At 38.6% G+C, this 17940-nt stretch overlaps 1 protein-coding gene across 1 annotated transcript in view; it reads right to left on the bottom strand.

Annotated features, from left to right (window-relative positions):
- Positions 1-6864: 6864 nt before the first annotated feature.
- Positions 6865-17940, bottom strand: part of adgrd2 (adhesion G protein-coupled receptor D2) — a 64825-nt gene continuing 53749 nt past the window's right edge. Inside the window, exons 21-26 of the mRNA XM_028457151.1 lie at positions 17338-17379; positions 17221-17274; positions 15929-16076; positions 12544-12602; positions 12429-12459; positions 6865-7781 (exon numbers count right to left, since the gene is read on the bottom strand). Coding sequence (XP_028312952.1) covers positions 7774-7781; positions 12429-12459; positions 12544-12602; positions 15929-16076; positions 17221-17274; positions 17338-17379 — 342 coding nt within the window. The 3' untranslated portion in view covers positions 6865-7773. The remainder of the gene's footprint in view (positions 7782-12428; positions 12460-12543; positions 12603-15928; positions 16077-17220; positions 17275-17337; positions 17380-17940) is intronic.

The raw sequence follows: 17940 nt of genomic DNA, 5'->3' as shown, positions 1-17940 counted from the left end.
TTAACCTTAAAAAACAGACGAGTGCTTCAGTGTGTGGAATAAAGTGATAGATTAAATTCACACGCTCTAAGGGAGACCAGACAAATGTTCGTCCTTCAATCCGACGTCCCTTTGTCACACTGAGATTATGTATTCACGCAGACCAAGGACTCAGAGGTAAACAGGAAGATGAAGACAGATTGTAAACACACACACACACACTCACACAAACAAACAAAGCAACATGTTACGTTTGAGCGTATCGCGCCGTTTGTGGGCGGGGACAAAAATCCACATCCTGCGTTTTTCGAAAACGACGCCATGACTTAAATGTTTATCACCGTGAACTTTATGTTGCTCTTTATCAGTCCAACTGAGTTTTATTTTGAAAAGCTATCCACCTTCACCAAATTAGAGATTTGACGCATACCTCATTTGTATTTTATATTTCTTAATGACAAACGTGCGAATGATCCAACGCGCTAAGTGCCAGTTTGATTATATCTATCATAAGAAAACTTTATTTTATCTTATAAAGTATATTTCTGACTTAATATTTACATTTTTTCTTTCTTTTTTGTTCCCTTTGCTCGACTCACAGAAACCAAGTCACATTTTTGGTTCCCGACCCACATTGTGAGAAGCTCTATGTCAGAAGCAGAGATTTATATTATTATTTCTTAGTATTTTTGTGGAATTCAAGATTATATTCTGAAACGTTAAATTCACATTTAGACGCTCAAACCTTAATGAAAGTCACGTGACTTTGAATTGATTCCTTTGTTGATTATTAAAACAAATTTGACCTCAGATTTACCCTCAAAGACATTTGATATTTGGAAATCAAAATAATATTTTTAATACATTTTTAAGTGAAAGGGTTAGCATTCTTTAAAGCAGTGGTTCTCAACATTGTTCAGCCCGCGACCCCCAAAATAAAGGATCTAGAGACGGGTGACCCCCACTGTACCTGAAGGTGGTTGAACACAGACATGAACATTGAAGAACAGTCATGTAGAGACAGGGTTATCTATAAGGGGGAATAAAGGGGAGAGATTTTTGGGGCCCATTTACAAAGTCAGCAAAATGATGGTCCATTGTTCTATGAATCTGTGATAACCACATTTATTTATTTATCTGAATAATATCTACTGTTATCCAGGAAGTTTATAATTATTTGCACCATAGTATATATCATCTTAAAGATGTAAATCATTGTTTTAATCAGAAATAAAAGGGTTAAAATTGGCCAAAAATGATTGAAAAGGTTGTGAAATGGGTATTTAAAAACCACAGAAATCGGTTGAAAGTTGCAAATTAAAGTGGCCAGAAACTGACAGTGGTTCAAAGTGACAATAATTGGTCAACAAATGCGACATTTGGTGGGAAAAGTGGTGGAAAGGGTTTATAATTCCAAAAATGTCTTGAAAGTGGAAAATTTGATAGAGAAGTGTTAGAAATTAAGGTAATGTAGCAAAAATGCATTAAAAGTACCAAAAAATGTGGCACAAAAAAGTGATGAAAATAGGTTAAAATATGTTTGGTGTAGTAACAGAAAAATTGTAAAAATAAGCAAAAATGTGGCATCAAAGCGGTAAAATATGGAGAATTTACACAAATATTTGACAGATTTCCAAAGATGTACCCACAAAATGTAGAAGAATATCCCCAAGAGACGCACTTTAATAAACGTTATCCTCACACAAGAGCGAGTAAAACTGTCCTACAAAAGTAGGTAAAACAAATTTTTTGCGCTTACTTACATTTTACATATTTGTGTAGAACGCACATTGAAGGTTATCTGTGCGTGGGGAGAAGTGTCACGCGTCCAGAAAAGGGTCAATGCAAAACTTTACAAGCTAATTTTAAAGATTTAATCCAGTGCTGGAGTGATGCTGCTAAAGAAACTTTAACTGTCGCTGAAATGATTAAGTATTACTGTCATGTGTTCACTTTCATGAATTTAGTAAAACTTTGACGCAAGCACACAAGACAGAAACATCAGTTAGAGATATTTACGTCCCTTTAGGACAGACATGGGCAACACAAAAATGTATATATTATGTTTATGTTTGTAATGTCATTTTATGTATTTTAGTTGTTGTCTGTGTATTTTTTTTATGTCATTCTGTTTATTTTTCTCTCATTTTATGTGCTTTTGTTGTTGTTTTGTGTATTTTTGTTATTTGTGTGTTTCTGGTATCATTTAGTAATTTTTTCTATCATTTTTAGTGTGGTTTTGTTGTTGTTTTCTTAGTTTTTTGTGTCATTCAGTTTATTTTTCTCTTATTTTGTATGTTTCTGTTGTCGTTTTGTGTATTTTTGTTATAGTTTGTGTGTATTATTTTGTATATTTCTTTGTTTATTTTGTGCGTTTTCTCACATACTGGGTATTTATGTCATCCTTTAGTTTTTTATTTCTCTCCCATTTTTTGTTGTCGTTTAATTTGTCTTTTGTGTCATTCAGTTAATGTTCCTCATTTTGTGTGTTTTTGTTGTTTTGTGTATTTGTGTGTTTTTGTTGTTTTGTGTTTTTGTGTGTTTTTGTTGTTTTGTGTATTTGTGTTGTTTATGTTTTCTTGGTATCATTTTGTAATGCTTCTCCCATTTTTGAGTCATTCAGTTTATCTTTCCATCATTTTGTGTGTTTTCATTGTTTTGTGTATTGTTGTTGCTCGTGTGTTCTTGGTAATATTTTCTATACATTTCTTGCCCATTTTGTGTATTTTTGTTGTTGTTTTTCATTTAGTTTTATTTTTCTCTCGTTTCATGAGTTATTCTTGTCGTTTTGTGTGTTTATGATGTCATGTGTTGCCCATGTCTGCTTAGGCGGGTACATAACAACTGATATTTGTACGATTCATTGAAAGACAGTTCCATCCTTACTTTTAAAGTTGATGCATTGGCTGCTCGTTGACTTTCCTTCTTGCATTGTGATGGTTTTTTTTTTATCCATTAGTACAAGTAGATTTTTTTTTTTTTTTTTCACAATGAAAGCTGAGAGCAGCGGTAGCCATAGCAACTGTTCCCTTGGTGATAAAAGCCTGACGTTCGGCGTTACAATCAGTGTCTTAAATCTGTCCTGTGTGATGGAAAACATGGTCGTTAAAGGTAATACGTGACTCTCAGTGACTTTAAATCATTCCTCGCTCGTCCACAGATGTGGAGGAGTTTCCACTTTAAGGTTTATCGTAGACAATCACAGTCCGCCTGCCTTAACCCAACGACTGCCTGAACACACACACACACACACACGCTCTGTACAGTGTATTTATGTTGTGAAGTGAGTATCTGCCCAGTCGCTTTGTTGTGAATCTGAGTCTCTGTTACTGCTTTCCTTTGGTTGTCTTCTGCTTAGACGGTCCATCCTGTCTTTAAACTCGAGCTTTTCTCCCGTCCAACACAACGGGAGCAAAACACTTTGTTTTTTCTTTGAATATATTTTGTTGTGAGAGCATCAAACCAATAAAAACAACAAGCAAAGCTCTGCCTGTGTGTCCACTACCTCTGCACGGAGCTCGCCGAGTCTCTAAAGCCACTAAACACAGAAAGGCCTTCAACGTGACTCCAATGTTCACCAGAACAGAGATATTCTTTCCAGACTTAAGTTCTGAACACTTCAGGTAAAAAAAAAAAAAAAAAAAAAATCACATTATTCTGCAGAGCTAAGAAAAAAAAAACAGGAGGAGCATCAGTCTTTAGAGGATGCACTGGTGTAACGGGTAAACTGGTGGTCATTTTAAATGTAATGGGCTGCATGCTGTGAGCCTAGGCACGGCTGAATTCACTGCACCCTCTAAAGTAAATGTACAAAACGACAGAAAAACACGCAAAAATAACAATAGAAATACAAAAAAATGAGAGAAAACATACAAAAGTGCTTCAAACACACAAAATGACAACAAAAACACATAAAATGCAAACAATAATGCACAACATTAAACAAAAAAGCAAAAACAAAGTGACAACACAAAAAAAAACTAAATAAAGGACAACAAAAACACCCAAATTAAAAAAATCTAAAACTACAAAAACAGAAAATTATGATAAAAACAAATTATTAGTTGACAATAATGCACAGCAATAAACTAAAATAAAAAAAAAGCCCAACAAAAACTTCTAATGCTGATCATGTGACTCTCAGATACTGTCAAAGTTTTTGTGGCCCCGCCCCTTTGATAAAAGTCTCTGTATTACAACAGCTCGGGTTTCATTATGATCACCTGCTCCGTCATCAGTTAACATGATCAGGAGTGAAAGTGAGACACTGTGCAGGTACACAGAACTCTGATTTACCCAGCAGTGCTGCAAAAGTAACACAAAAAAACCCCAATGAATCACAAACGGGTCAGAAATACCAGAGCCGGTGTAACGGTTAAACTGATCTACGCTCAGATTTGACGGTGGTCACATCTGAGATCTATTTTTTTAAATGATGAAACAAAAGGTTCACATTAAATGCAATCCTTTCAATTAGTCACAGGATAACATGATCACTTGTTGAACTGTTACTATTTTTGCATTTTTCCTATTTTAAGGAAGTCCTCTGGTCTTTAAGTGATGGTGAGAGTCCCATTATTACACAGCACTATGATGCTCCTTATTCCTGCTTTTGAAGGAGCGTCAGGAGATCATCAAACACCACAGGTAACCATCAGACGTGCAACACCTGTGACTTCTTTGTCCCCAATTATTTCCAAACACAATGACTTGTTCAGGTGAGAACAAAGATGTGGAAAACTGTTCTAATCCTACCGGTGTAATGAATGTCCTGGTTCCACACAAGGTTTTACTGACAGGGTTTAAAGACGAGCCATGAGAACCTTCTTAGTCAACAAGTCACATGAGTAAAGAGACTAAAAGTACACACAGCAGTCACAGGACAACATGATCACCAGTTGAAGTGAAACACCATGTAAAATGGCCTCACACTGATCCTGGTTCAGCACGAGGGTTTGTATTTTTCCCATTTTCAGGAATTTGTCATGGTCCGAGACGCAAAGGTTTAATGATCTGTAGGATTGGTTCATGCAGCAGTGTAGAATCTTTGTGTTTGATTGGAGAAAGTTCTGTTTTACACAGTGTCATTGAACGTCTCACAGTGAGTTGACGTGACAGTGACACTTCCTGGAGGACGGCTGGTCTGTTGGTCCACGTCTCAGGACGAGCAGGCCTGAGACGTCCAGTGATATGAAGACGCACCATGTCTCATCATCTAGACATGTAGTACATGCACAAAATGACTTTAAAATCCCAAAACCCACTAAACAACAAAAAATTACTAAATAAGAGAAAAATATACTAAATGACAACGAAACTCACAGAATGGCAGAAAAAAAAAACACAAAACAAAAAAAAAAATATATACAAAACAACACATAAAATGAGAGAAAGATGTACAAAATGACAATAATAGAATATGCAAAATGACTACAAAAACACACAAAACAAGAACAAAAAAAAAAACTCACTAAATGAGTGAAAAAACTTTACAAAATGTCAACAGAATTTCACAAAATGACAAAAATATGAACAAAGTGACAATAAAAATATGCTAAAGGACTCCAAAAACATACAAAATTACAAGAAAGAAAAAAAATATATCACAAAATGAATAAAAAAAAATCACAAAACAAGCACACAGAAAATGAGAGAAAAATATACAAAATGACAAACTTCTTTGTCATCGTCTTGTGGTGAATTTGGAGTAAGTTTGTGCATTGTTATGTATTTTTCTATTCTTTTTGTACTTCTGTGCGTTTACTTTGGGGCCGCACTAAATTAGCCTGAGGGCCGCATGTTGCCCATATTGGCACTAAGCTGTGGGGATTTATATCATTCATAATTCATGACTCACTTTCTTCTGTGAAAACAATGACTGAAGTTTGTTCTCCTTTAGAAAAGCAAACATAACATTATTAAATTTACAAATATGTCCAACAACAATACTCTCCTTTTCAAAGTAAATCATAGCTATACAAGTATATATACAGATTTTATCCAATCAGTCATTATAAGTTGCAACAGTTATGGAAATCATGTAAATCTCTGGTGAGGCATTCAGGTTCTCTCGTAAAGAACAGCCCCGTGCAGGTCAGTTCATCAGTCAACCATCACTGTGAGATCAATAAAAGTTACACCGATACCTTCTGTCATGCTTTTATTTTGAAAGGAGCTGCATTAGAGGGCAGGCGTCCTTGTTGTTGCTGTGGTAAAAAAAAATGTCCACAAAAAAAAGGAACATCTAAAGCCATGTTTCACCAAGCTGGAATAAAGTCCTAGCTTTATTTTGAAGGATTTGACAGTGTCGCTCTCTGAGGGACAGCACATGTGAGTGAGTTGCGTAGCGTGGTTTGTTTGGGAGCAGGAGCCTGGACAGACGTTACACTCTGGGTTTCAGCAGCAGATGAACACATTCTTCATATTTGTAGCATATGCTGCTGTTGGAGATGCTGGAGGAGATTAGAGGTTCTCCAACCTTGAGGAAAATATCTTTAAAGCTGCTATCCGGATTTTCTGAGAGAACGGTTTGATGTCCCGCCCTCAACAGTTCAACTTCCTCCCCTGCCTCTGCCAATCTACCAGAAGCTACACCTTTTATTTTATTTATTATTTACAAATTTATTGTTCGAGTGCCATACATTCTGATTAAAACATGTTTATTACCTGTCCATGAGAAATGTCCCTCCCACTTTGAAAAGCAGCTCCGAGATAAATGATGTTGCGGTCACAAAGACGTTTATCCACAAGCTTTGTTTGAACCCGGACTATTCTTTTCTTTTTAGTAGAAGCTTTATACCTTGACAATCGTGGAATGGGTAACTGGAGTTTTGGAACGTTCCTCCATGACGCTATGCTGCTCAGTGATACCCTTTTGCTGTTGTGACGGTGCACGCGCATTCACTTTGATTGACAGTGGCCCTCTCTAGGAAGTCAAAGCCTATTGGCTGGACGAGGTCGGCACTTTCTTGCATTTATATAGGAATCTATGGACGAAGGTGGGACTTATATACATTAATGTATATGAATGACCACTGGCAGTAGACCATAAAAAAAGACTAGTTAGGTATTTTTTTGCATTTCAAAACAAATAATACATAAACATAGATTTCTCAGAAACTCTGGATATCAGCTTTAAGCTAAAGCTACATCCATATCAACAATATTGTCTGATTTAAATTTGCATTAGAGACAATCTCTACATGCATCACCCAGCAAAGTAATGAGAAGAAGAAGAAGCAGTTAAAACATCTGACATCAACCGTAAACTGTCATTGCTAATGCTAATGCTAATGCTAACATCACAGAGGGTCGGCCCTCTTGCTGTCGTGTTGCTTTCAGGCTCCTCATTCAGGAGTCTGACTGCAAACTATATCGCTAACAGCTCAGGGTAACCACAGCCGAGCCGTCTGTGGCGGAATCTCAGGGAAAACCACAGGACTGTGATCCCGGGAATGCTTATGGAGCGTTGTGAGGAACGCGTGAGTACGAGTTCATCACCTGAGCATCAGTCAACGCGTTCTCACCGCACAGCCTTTCATTTCCTGCTCAAGTCACCTTCGCTTCAGAGAGAGTTTCTCCTTCTCAGCGGCTGAAAGTATTCCTGTGGCCTGTGGTGAACACCTCGGCTGCTGCGTAAGAAGAGTGTGTGTGTGTGTGTGTGTGTGTGTGTGTGTGTGTGTGTCTGTGTGTGTCGTGTGTGTGTTTAAAGCCTTGTTGTTCCTTCGTGCTCTCGGTTGTGCTCTTTCAAAGTGAGGCGCAGTAATCGAGTGCAGGATCCTCTTCATCTGCAGTTCAACAGCCTGCAGTGACACAGAGTGAGAGGCATTAGCCTGTGTGTGTGTGTGTGTGTGTGTGTGTATATGTGTGTGTGCAACTGTTTTCATGACATTTGAAGGCAAGTACACAGGACGTCCTCATTCCTCTGAGCAATCCACACCTTCTCAATCCCTCTAATTCATGAAAAATGTGCGGAAAGTGTGTTACGATTTTTGCTCGTCTTAGATTTCCGACCCTTGCTGGTCTAAGTTGAACATAACACCGGCTTTCCACTGAATGCGAAACTGCTCTGTAACATCTCAGCTGCGTAACTGCTGCGTGCTTCGCTGTCCGTCAACCCCCACCGTCTCCATCTGTGATGCGTAACTGTTGCAGTGAGGACTCAGGTACGGTGTACATTTTAGGCAAAGCAAGGCAAATTTATTTGTATAGCGCATTTCATACTCAAGGCAACTCAATGTACTTTACATGATAAAACATTCAATTGTTTAAAATCAATAAGAACATTTAAAATCATCAGTAAAATCAATTAAATTCATCAGTGAAATCAATTAAAATCATCAGTAAAATCAATTAAAATCACCAGTAAAATCAATTAAAATCATCAGTAAAATCAATTAAAATCATCAGTAAAATCAGGCTTCAAAATAAAAGTCATCAGACTCAACGACCTCTGACCGTAAAACATGTCGTCATCAATGTGCTGCTTTGAATACAAGAGTAAGTTGAAAGCTGTTATTTTATTTATTTATTTATCAAGGTTAAGACATATCAACGTTTCATTTAACTATTTATTTATGAATCAAACAATACGTTGATAAATCTTAACTTTAAAAAAATAAAAGGAAAGAACTGCTTTTCAACTTTATGTACTTTCGGTTCCTTCAAAATAAAACACCATGTCACATTTTAAGGCCCGAGTCTGATGACCTTTATTTTGAAGCCTGAGGATGGCACTTGTTTTGATAAGTGACGCCATTAGATTTGACAGAGGTTTTGCTGATACCTGATACCTCAGTACTTGAGGATGTCCTAAAATGTACACCGTAGTCAGGAGATGCCGCTAATTCACGTATTATCACACGATATAATGAGTTGTAGTCGATACAACGAAAAGCCACACAAAGCCATACAAACAGTTCATTGTGTCCTTGGAGAGGAGCAGAAGAAAATTCACTCTGTAGATCTTCCACTTTTGTGATCAATGTGATTCAACCATGATAAGTTCAAAATATTTATATGTGAAATACGATCCACTGCTGCCCTGTCCAGAGTGTAGCCCTGCCTAGCGCCTGAAGAAAACTGGTGATAGGCACCAGCAGAACCCCGCCACTCTGAAAAGGAGCAAGAGCAGAGTCGCTCCGCACTGACTAGCACCATTATTATTATTATTATTATTATTATTATTATTATTATTATTAGTAGTAGTAGTAGTAGTAGTACTTCAATTTTTTCATCATTTTAATGCAAACAATTGGAGTCAATACAAAAATGTTATTTTTAAACATCAGTTTTTCAATAAATAAATCATTGTTAAACACAAATGACCAATATATTTATGCCGTCTAGATGCAATGTGTGTATTTGTGGATTTTTGTCTTAATAACTGAATTGTTGACAGCCTTTAAATGCTAACAGCTGCTGCCTTGCACACAGGTGACTGGATTAGTGAATTAGTGAAGCTACAGGTGACATTTCCATTTGCTAATTAGCTCAGTGACATAGAGGTCGTTCCATAGTGTGGAAGATTGTGAATTCAAGCCTCAGTTCATTCAGCGTTTCTGTTTTTGCCTAAAACTTGCCTGGCCCCAACCATTGCTGAGCAGAAGCTATGATTGATCATATTAGTCTTGTTTCACCTAAACCTGAAATATCAGAGTGTTACACTGTGGTCTTCATTATTAAAAAAAAAAAAAAAAAAAAACTAACAACAATGCTGAAATCTGAAGAGAAATATGTTGCAATGAGAATGTAAGAAGTTCTCTGATTTCCAATCATGATATTCAATGAAAACACCTGTGTGTGTGTGCGTGTGTGTGTGTGTACACAAAGGCAAGCAGAAGCAGCAGGCGGCTGAAAGCCTTGCTGAGAGCGAGAGCAGGTGTTGGAGTGCTTAATGGCGCACGGCGTGAATAGCCTTTGCTGTCTTCTTCCCCGATGGAGGGAGTGAACTCCTGCTTTGTCCCAGCGGTTGACAATGAGGACCTCTCCTCCATCAGGCTTCTTCATGGACACCTAAACACTGAATTCAAACTTTCTTCTCTCAGCTACTTCGGGGACTTGACCTTTGAGGAAATGTGGGGACCATCTGTTGTGTGTATCAGTGCATTTATGCCAAACAAAAGATAACAGCCCGGTTTTCACAGAGCACAAATGCTGCACAGGTAAACAGACGATTAAAGAGGAGAAGAAGTCTCATCGGCTCTTTGTGGCACTAAAGAGACGCTGTGATGACAGCGTTCAATACAACGTCTGTTCAAACACATTTCAGCTCAGAGATATCACACACAGTCATCCTAATTATCCATCATTCTATACATAATTATTAATAAACATGATGATGAATAACATACACACATCTGATTATTGCTGGGTGATGTTTATCAGCTGATGGTTGAAAAAGCTCATTATGGATCATTAAGACTCACACAAATAAAAACACACCAAGAACTTTCTGACACTGTCATCAACCATCCTTCATTAACTCATTCAGTGCCAGCAATTTTCAGATGTTCTACCCCCCTCAGTGCCAGCCGTTTTTGAGCATTTTGACTGATTTTAAAGACCCACAGAATATTTTCTACTATGACTATCTGAAATCTGACACCGGAAAGATTGAAGCCTCTACTTTCATCAAAAAAAAAAAAAAATCGTTTCTGGCTCGTTTCGTTCTTTTGTAATCAGCCGTTGAATAGAGCAAGTTTTATACAAATCTTCAGTTTCAGAGCAAAAAGTTGAGAAAAAAGCCTATTTAAAAAAAAAAACCCTGTCAGTGACTTTAAAGCTATTGTTTTGCTTTAGTGACAACTCTAACATCTGAACATTGTTTCCTTATACAAAACTAAAAAAACAAACACTGAGACCGGGCTTTTGATGGCAAAACTATTCTTAATTTGCAATGGGTCAGAGTTGAATGGAATACTTACTGTATTTTGGCATTCCTCCAACTTTCTCTCCCGTCAGTCTGCACACACGCAACTTCCTTCTCCTCCCGGACATGAAGAGTGTCACTGCGTTCCTCATTTTTTTTATGGTTTTATCTCACCATCGCCACACTATCCATGAGTTCCACACATGCTCTGGTCGAGTGTGCGCTGCTGGGAACGTCAACTCTGTATGTAGCGCCATTTTCTGTCTCATAAACGCCTTTCCTTCCCCCCTCTGAGCTCTGCTGAGCATGGTTGATGTCTCATCCAAAGGTGCGCTGCTACCTCCTACATGTCACCTATTATTTTGTTAGTGTTTTTGTTTGTTAGTGTTAGTTGATGGTTTTATCTCACCATCTCAACTTTATCAATAATCCACTCAGGTCCACACATGTTCTGTGTGAGTATGTGGAGCTGTGAGCTGCTGGATACGTCACAATATCACTCTGTAGCGCCATAATCTGACCCGTTCCTGCTTCTCCGCCCCAGCTAATGGTAGCATCAGGGGTTAATCTCTCATCGAAAGGTGTACTGCTGCCATCTTCAGGGCACAGTTGGTCACTACATCACCCCACAGCTTAGATATTGATGAGGGACCTCCACCAGGGTGTTTTCTTGTAATCCTCGTGAAAAAAAACGCAAATAACGAGTTATCTCGTCAATGGCACTGAGCGTTTGGATTTGAAATGATGAGTTATCTCGTCAATGGCACTGAGTGAGTTAATGTTAGATTTACAGAAGAAAATCAGTATAAACCAGTATAACCAGTATACACCACTATGAACTAGTATTAACCAATATTACAGGTATTAACCAGTATAAACCGTATACACACGTAAAATCAGTACAACCACAATGAACCAGTATTAACCAGTATAATCCAGTCTATAACCAGTATAAACCTGTATAAACCAGTATACACCAGTACAACCAGTATAAACTAGTATTAACCAGTATAACCAATATGAACCGGTATTAACCACCACTATAAAATGGTATATCTACACATATAACCAGTACAACCACTATGAACCAGTATAACAAGTATAACCAGTATAAACTTATAAAAAGTAACATAAACTAGTATAAACCAGTATTAACCAGTATGAATGACTATAAACTATTATAACAAGTATAACCAGTATATATTATACGGACCAGTATAAACTGGTACAATGTGTTTAAACCAATATAATAAGTATAAACCAGTATGAACTGGTATAAACCAGTATAACCAGCATTAACCAATATGAACCGGTCTAAACCAGGTCCTAGCTTCACAGCTGTTCTGCTCAAAGTGGTGTTTGCGTTAACCTTATGACTGACTTCTGAGCACAACCAACAACACTACTGGAGTCACTCAGCAGCAGTTTACCCTGTCAGCTACTGCTAACTAGTCAGTACTCAACGGTCTCTCAGCGTGGCACTGAGGGGGCGGGGCTGCGCTGTGTCTTTAAATGGCTTCAAAAGCCACATTTTATAAAGGCAGTCGAGTGTTGTGATTGGTCGTGTAAAGGTGTTTACCTGAAGGCTTGAACCCCGTCAGCTGCACCACCTGTTTGGACCAATCAGAGACGAGAGTCACCAAACGTGATGAAAGGCATTCAGAAACAGAGCATGTGTTCCTGAAGCTGCTCACCTGAGTTCCTGATGTCGGTTTAAAAGAGAAACTCACAAAACTCTCCTTCCTGAAACTCTCTGAAAGAACACAAACATTTGCTCATGTACTGTAGTCCAAGTGATTAGTGATGCACGATAATTATCGCTTGCTAAAAGCAACACAATTTCACTCTAAATCAATCCAATTAGAAAACTGGAAACTGTTGATATAGTGACACAGCCCCAGCCCTTTACACTTTGACCCTGCTCAGCCAGCAATACTATGTGCTAAGCAAACTCAAACATGTGGGACTGGTGGCTACGTGCTAAGCTAACCCAATCATGTGAGACTAGTCGCTCCGTGCTATGCTAACCTAAACATGTGGGACTGGTCGCTACGTGCTAAGCTAACCTAAACATGCAGGACTGGTTGCTACGTGTTAAGCTAATGCAAACATGTGGGACAGGTCGCTACATGCTAAGCTAACCCAAAAATGCAGGACTGGTTGCTGCATGTTAAGCTAACACAAACATGTGGGCCTGTTTGCTACGTGTTAAGCTGACCCAAACATGTGGGACTGGTTGCTACCTGCTAAGCTAACCCAAACATGTGGGACTGGTTGCTACCTGCTAAGCTAACCCAAACATTCAAGACTGGTTGCTACGTGCTAAGCCAACCCAAACATGTGGGCCTGTTTGCTACGTGCTAAGCTAACCCAAACATGTGGGCCTGTTTGCTACGTGCTAAGCTAACCCAAACATTCAGGACTGGTCGCTACGTGCTAAGATAACCCAAACATTGAGGACTGGTCGCTATGTGCGACATGACCACAGAAAATCACAGAACAACAAAAATAAACAAAAGAAAATAAAAAAAAAGCTTTCCCATCGTAGGCAAAACATCCTTAAATTCCCTTAATCATATCTTTCCTTTCTTCAGAAATAATATTTAAAATGGCTGCTGCTCATCTTTGAACTGTCAGGCTGTGCTGTAAATGTCATCCAAAGGTGAAAAACTTTTGAACACAAAACACAATGCAAATAAGTTCATCATTTTTCATCAAACAAAGCAATTTCAGGTAAGTACATTTAATAATATAAAAGTACATTTTAAACTTGTTTACTAAATCATTGCAGGTAAGTAATCTGTAAAATTAGGCATTAAACAGAAAACTAGGTCTACTTTTATAAACCATTGAAAGCATTTTCCTTGTGTTTATCAATTATAGATATTACAATTTCAATTTTAATTTAACAACTTCTCAACCGAAATACTTTTATAATATATTATTTTCATACATATATTAAATATTTTTGCTCTGAACTTTATTAAAGAGAAATTTTCTTTATTTTAAATACTATCTTTTTTTTAGCCCTTAAACAAGGTTTTAAGCAAATTTTAAACTATTTTCCTCTTTTCATTTAAACAACTTAATTAACTCAGCAAATTGATTGAGCAAATTAATTATGCAATAATATGATGAGTTCACAATTTAACAGTCCAGTCGTTATGAGCTCATCAGTAGCCCTTAGGTTTCAGTCCTTTTCCCATGCGTTTTGTGCAGTGCACGTTTCTGGTGTTCTCAGCTTCGATGTGCACAGTCAAAGGTTGACACGCTGCTTTTCCCCACCGTTTATAGAACGACTTTCTCATCAGTGCAGTTGTGCTCACCTGTTAAGGTGTGTCACGGAGAATCATGATTGGCCACCTGCATGCGCTTGGAGCCACACATGCACTCAGCATTACGCGCTCGGAGCCCTCAGGCAGATCGCCGCAACAGTATGATTGTCGCGGCACACCGTTTGAGAACCACTGTTATATGAGGACATTTTGCATAGTGGGCACATTAGTCATACTCAACCGTCCCATGATGCATTGCGAGCGGAAATTAAAAGTTGTCCTGGGACCAGCTTCAAGCTAAAAATCAAACATCCTCTTTCCAAAACAAAAGCATCTCTTCTAGTCTTCCACTAGTTTTTTTGGAATTACCCTGAGGTTTTGTCAGTAACACAACAGAGGGACTCCAAAAATCTCTGAAATGTCGGCATTAAATGTGTTTCCGAGAGTTTTATGGATCAAAAGAGCACATGATGATAGTCTACTTTGTCACTTTCTCACTTAAAATGCTTTCAGAACTTTCAAAGGTGGAGAATCAACAGAGATATTTATCCTCAGTGTGCTTCAGGTTTTTATCGAAGGTTCCTAATGCATTTTGGGAATTTTGGAAGTATACTTCAGTGGGATCACTCATCATCCTATTCATACTTATAGTAGACAGTATATACTCATTGAGTTTGTAGTGTATATTACGGAGTGTCATTTCCATTTGACGGGAATAGATCTATTCTTTATTTCTCTGTCAGAAATGACAGGAACAGTTCTATTATTTATTCTTCTGAAACAAAAGACAGGTATACTAGATCTATTCTTTATGGGCTCTATTCTCACATGCGCGTAAGTCCAAAAAGCCGTGCAGCGGCGCTGTTTTTAGCTGCGCACTAATCTCCCCCTGTACTTAAGTCAGTCGCTGCGTGCCTTCGTCCCAGTTACGCACTGTGGGTGGAGCAGCCCTGAAATGTGGGTGTTTCCATTCAAATCTGGCTTTACACGCATTCTCCGGTGTGCGTAAGTCCTTTTCCTTCTACGCTCTTCTAACCCTGAAATAAGTGCAGCGCCCCGATAAGGTGAAACATTATATTGTATAGAAATAGTGACTTAGTTATATTTGAAGCCAGACGGTCGTGTTATTTCCTCATATCCCCAGCGCGTCTAACTCGGTCACACTTTATAGTGATGATGATGATGATGATGATGATGATGATGATGATGATCAAGGACAGAGTTTTTAAATGTGACTCGGACAGAAGAATGTGGCCAATCCTCAGTCACACTGCAATAATCTGATCAAATCAACCTGTTATATTGTTTATCAACTACTAAATTAAAAGTGAACTTTATAATTTTTATGGATTTCAATGACATTTACAAGTGTTGGGAAAACTCCATGTTCTGTGATTCCTAGACAGCCCAAAATAATGACATCACCGCCTCGTTTCCTTCAGCCCGCCTTCATTCACACATACGCACTTTTGCTCTACTTACGCGCGGTGGGCGTGTCAGCAGCCTAGACTGGAGAATACATGTATGAGAGAAGTGCGTAAATGCAGCAAAAAAGTGCTTAAGTCTAGATGGGAGAATAGAGCCCTATATGTCCGTGACAAAGGGCAGGAGTAGATCTTTACTAGGTTTAATCTTATTTTAATAGCAGATTGGATACATCTGCACAACGTTTGCTTGGATTCCATAGATCGAGGTAGGTCTTTGTTTTGGTGTGACCTATACTCGTCAGAGATACAGGCTTTACTGATCACATGATGTGTCCAAAAGTCATCTTGAGATGAGGAACTCCGCCCACTATTCGTACCATTCTTGATGACCAGTGACATGGAGGCGGAGCTTGGTCTTCCCGAGGTGTCGCTGGTTTCAGGGCTGGAAGGCGAGGGCGGACTGTTGCTCCATGAGGTGACGGGGTGTCTCTGAGAGGGCAGGAAGCTGGTGGGCTGGGAGCAGTTCTGCACTCACACACAAACACACACACACACACACACACACACACACACACACACACACACACACACACACACACACACACACACACACACACACACACACACACACACACACAGTCAGCTCCTATATGGGGCCATTATTGTAACAAAACTATTTGTGTGTGCATAATAATCTATGTGTCTGCACCTTGATCCATATGTGTAGAAATAGGATTTGTAAACGAAGTTGACTGTGTAATCCAATCTCTGTGTCTGTATGTGTGGGACATCAAACCGGGAACACTCTAATGGATGGAACACATTTCGCGAATGCGATAATATATATGTATATACATATTATATATATATCCTTTTTTATAACTTATGTCATATATGTTACCTGGAGTAACTGTTTTTTCTTTTTTTAAATTCAAAATCCTAATGGGGAAATCTTGTTCTTATTGTGAGAAATTTGGATATTCACGGTGAAATCAGAGCGTCACATTCTGAGTGAGCGAACAGGACCAGAACTGAAGTCCACGGCACCTGGTTTCCCTGTGGAGGGACACCAGGTGCAGAGTTACAAGCTTAATAGTAACAGATCGCATTTGCCCGGCAAAGTCCCGGTGTGTACCGGTTTGATGACACGCATACGGATGTTAATACAGACACACAGACTGGATTACGCACACACTAATATTTCTACACATTACTATTCTACACACACGGATCAAGGTTCAGACACACATTTTGTATTACGCACACACATAGTTTTGTTACAATAACGGCGCCATACTGTTCACTCAGAATGTGACGTCCTTATGCTCTCGCTCTAATTTCACCGTGAATATCCAAATTTCTCACAACAAGAACAAGATTTCGGCATTAAGATTTTGAATTAAAAAAAAAGAAAAAAACGCTGCTTATCTGGGTAACGTATACAAAATAAGTTATAAAAAAGGATATATATTATGAAGTTTGCCTCCAATTCGAGTTGGTACCAGCGACAACTGGTGGTTTCTAACGCTATTGCAGGAGTTACGAGTTTTCTACACACTCGGATTGAAACACACACACGGATCAAGGTACAGATACACGGATTGTATTGCGCACACAAAGAGTTTTCTTACAATAATGGTCCCATATTCCTACAAACACACACATTTACCGTGAAAGATAAGGCCTTCCTCTTCTCTTTGATCCTCTTTATGGCGTTCCTCACCTGAAGGAGAAGCAGCTTTACACACATGCAGTAAAAACACACACAAACACAATGCATCCTCACCTCACTGTTGTACACGGCGTACACTAAGAAGATGTACAGGCCCTGTGGGAGGACACACACACACACAGTGTAGACATTACACTTGATGTGTTACATTTTGTGAATCAGTATTAATTAGATTTCATCAGATTCAGTGATTGTTCTGGCACCCCAACGTTCATCATTACAGTTCTTTTTACGATTGCTAGCAAGCATTGGTCCAAACTGAAGTCACATGTTCAGAACTCTTAACACAGTCTGCATGTCCATCATGATCTCAGCTCAACAGTTAGTCTCATCCTCAAGTGTTTCTCACCAACTAAACACTTCATACACGTTTCAAATGAAGCTCATTCAACCACAACACTAACAAATAATCTCACTTTGGAAACTTTGAGCACACTGAACTACACAGTACTAGCAACAAAGAGCATTATATAAAATACATCTGATCTTTAAAGGGCCCATGTTAAGCTAAACCGACTTTTCTGTGCTTTAAACATAATAAAAGTACTATATGGGCTTCATACACATGCCCAAATTGTTTTTCTCATTAATTCCATCAATCGTTAGTTAGAGGGTGATTTGCTTCTTTCTTACTGCAGGGCGAGCCCCAACACCGTG

Source organism: Gouania willdenowi, chromosome 9, assembly GCF_900634775.1.
Source record: "Gouania willdenowi chromosome 9, fGouWil2.1, whole genome shotgun sequence".
In the NCBI taxonomy this organism is placed as follows: domain Eukaryota; kingdom Metazoa; phylum Chordata; class Actinopteri; order Blenniiformes; family Gobiesocidae; genus Gouania; species Gouania willdenowi.
This window is presented reverse-complemented; position numbering and strand designations above follow the sequence as displayed.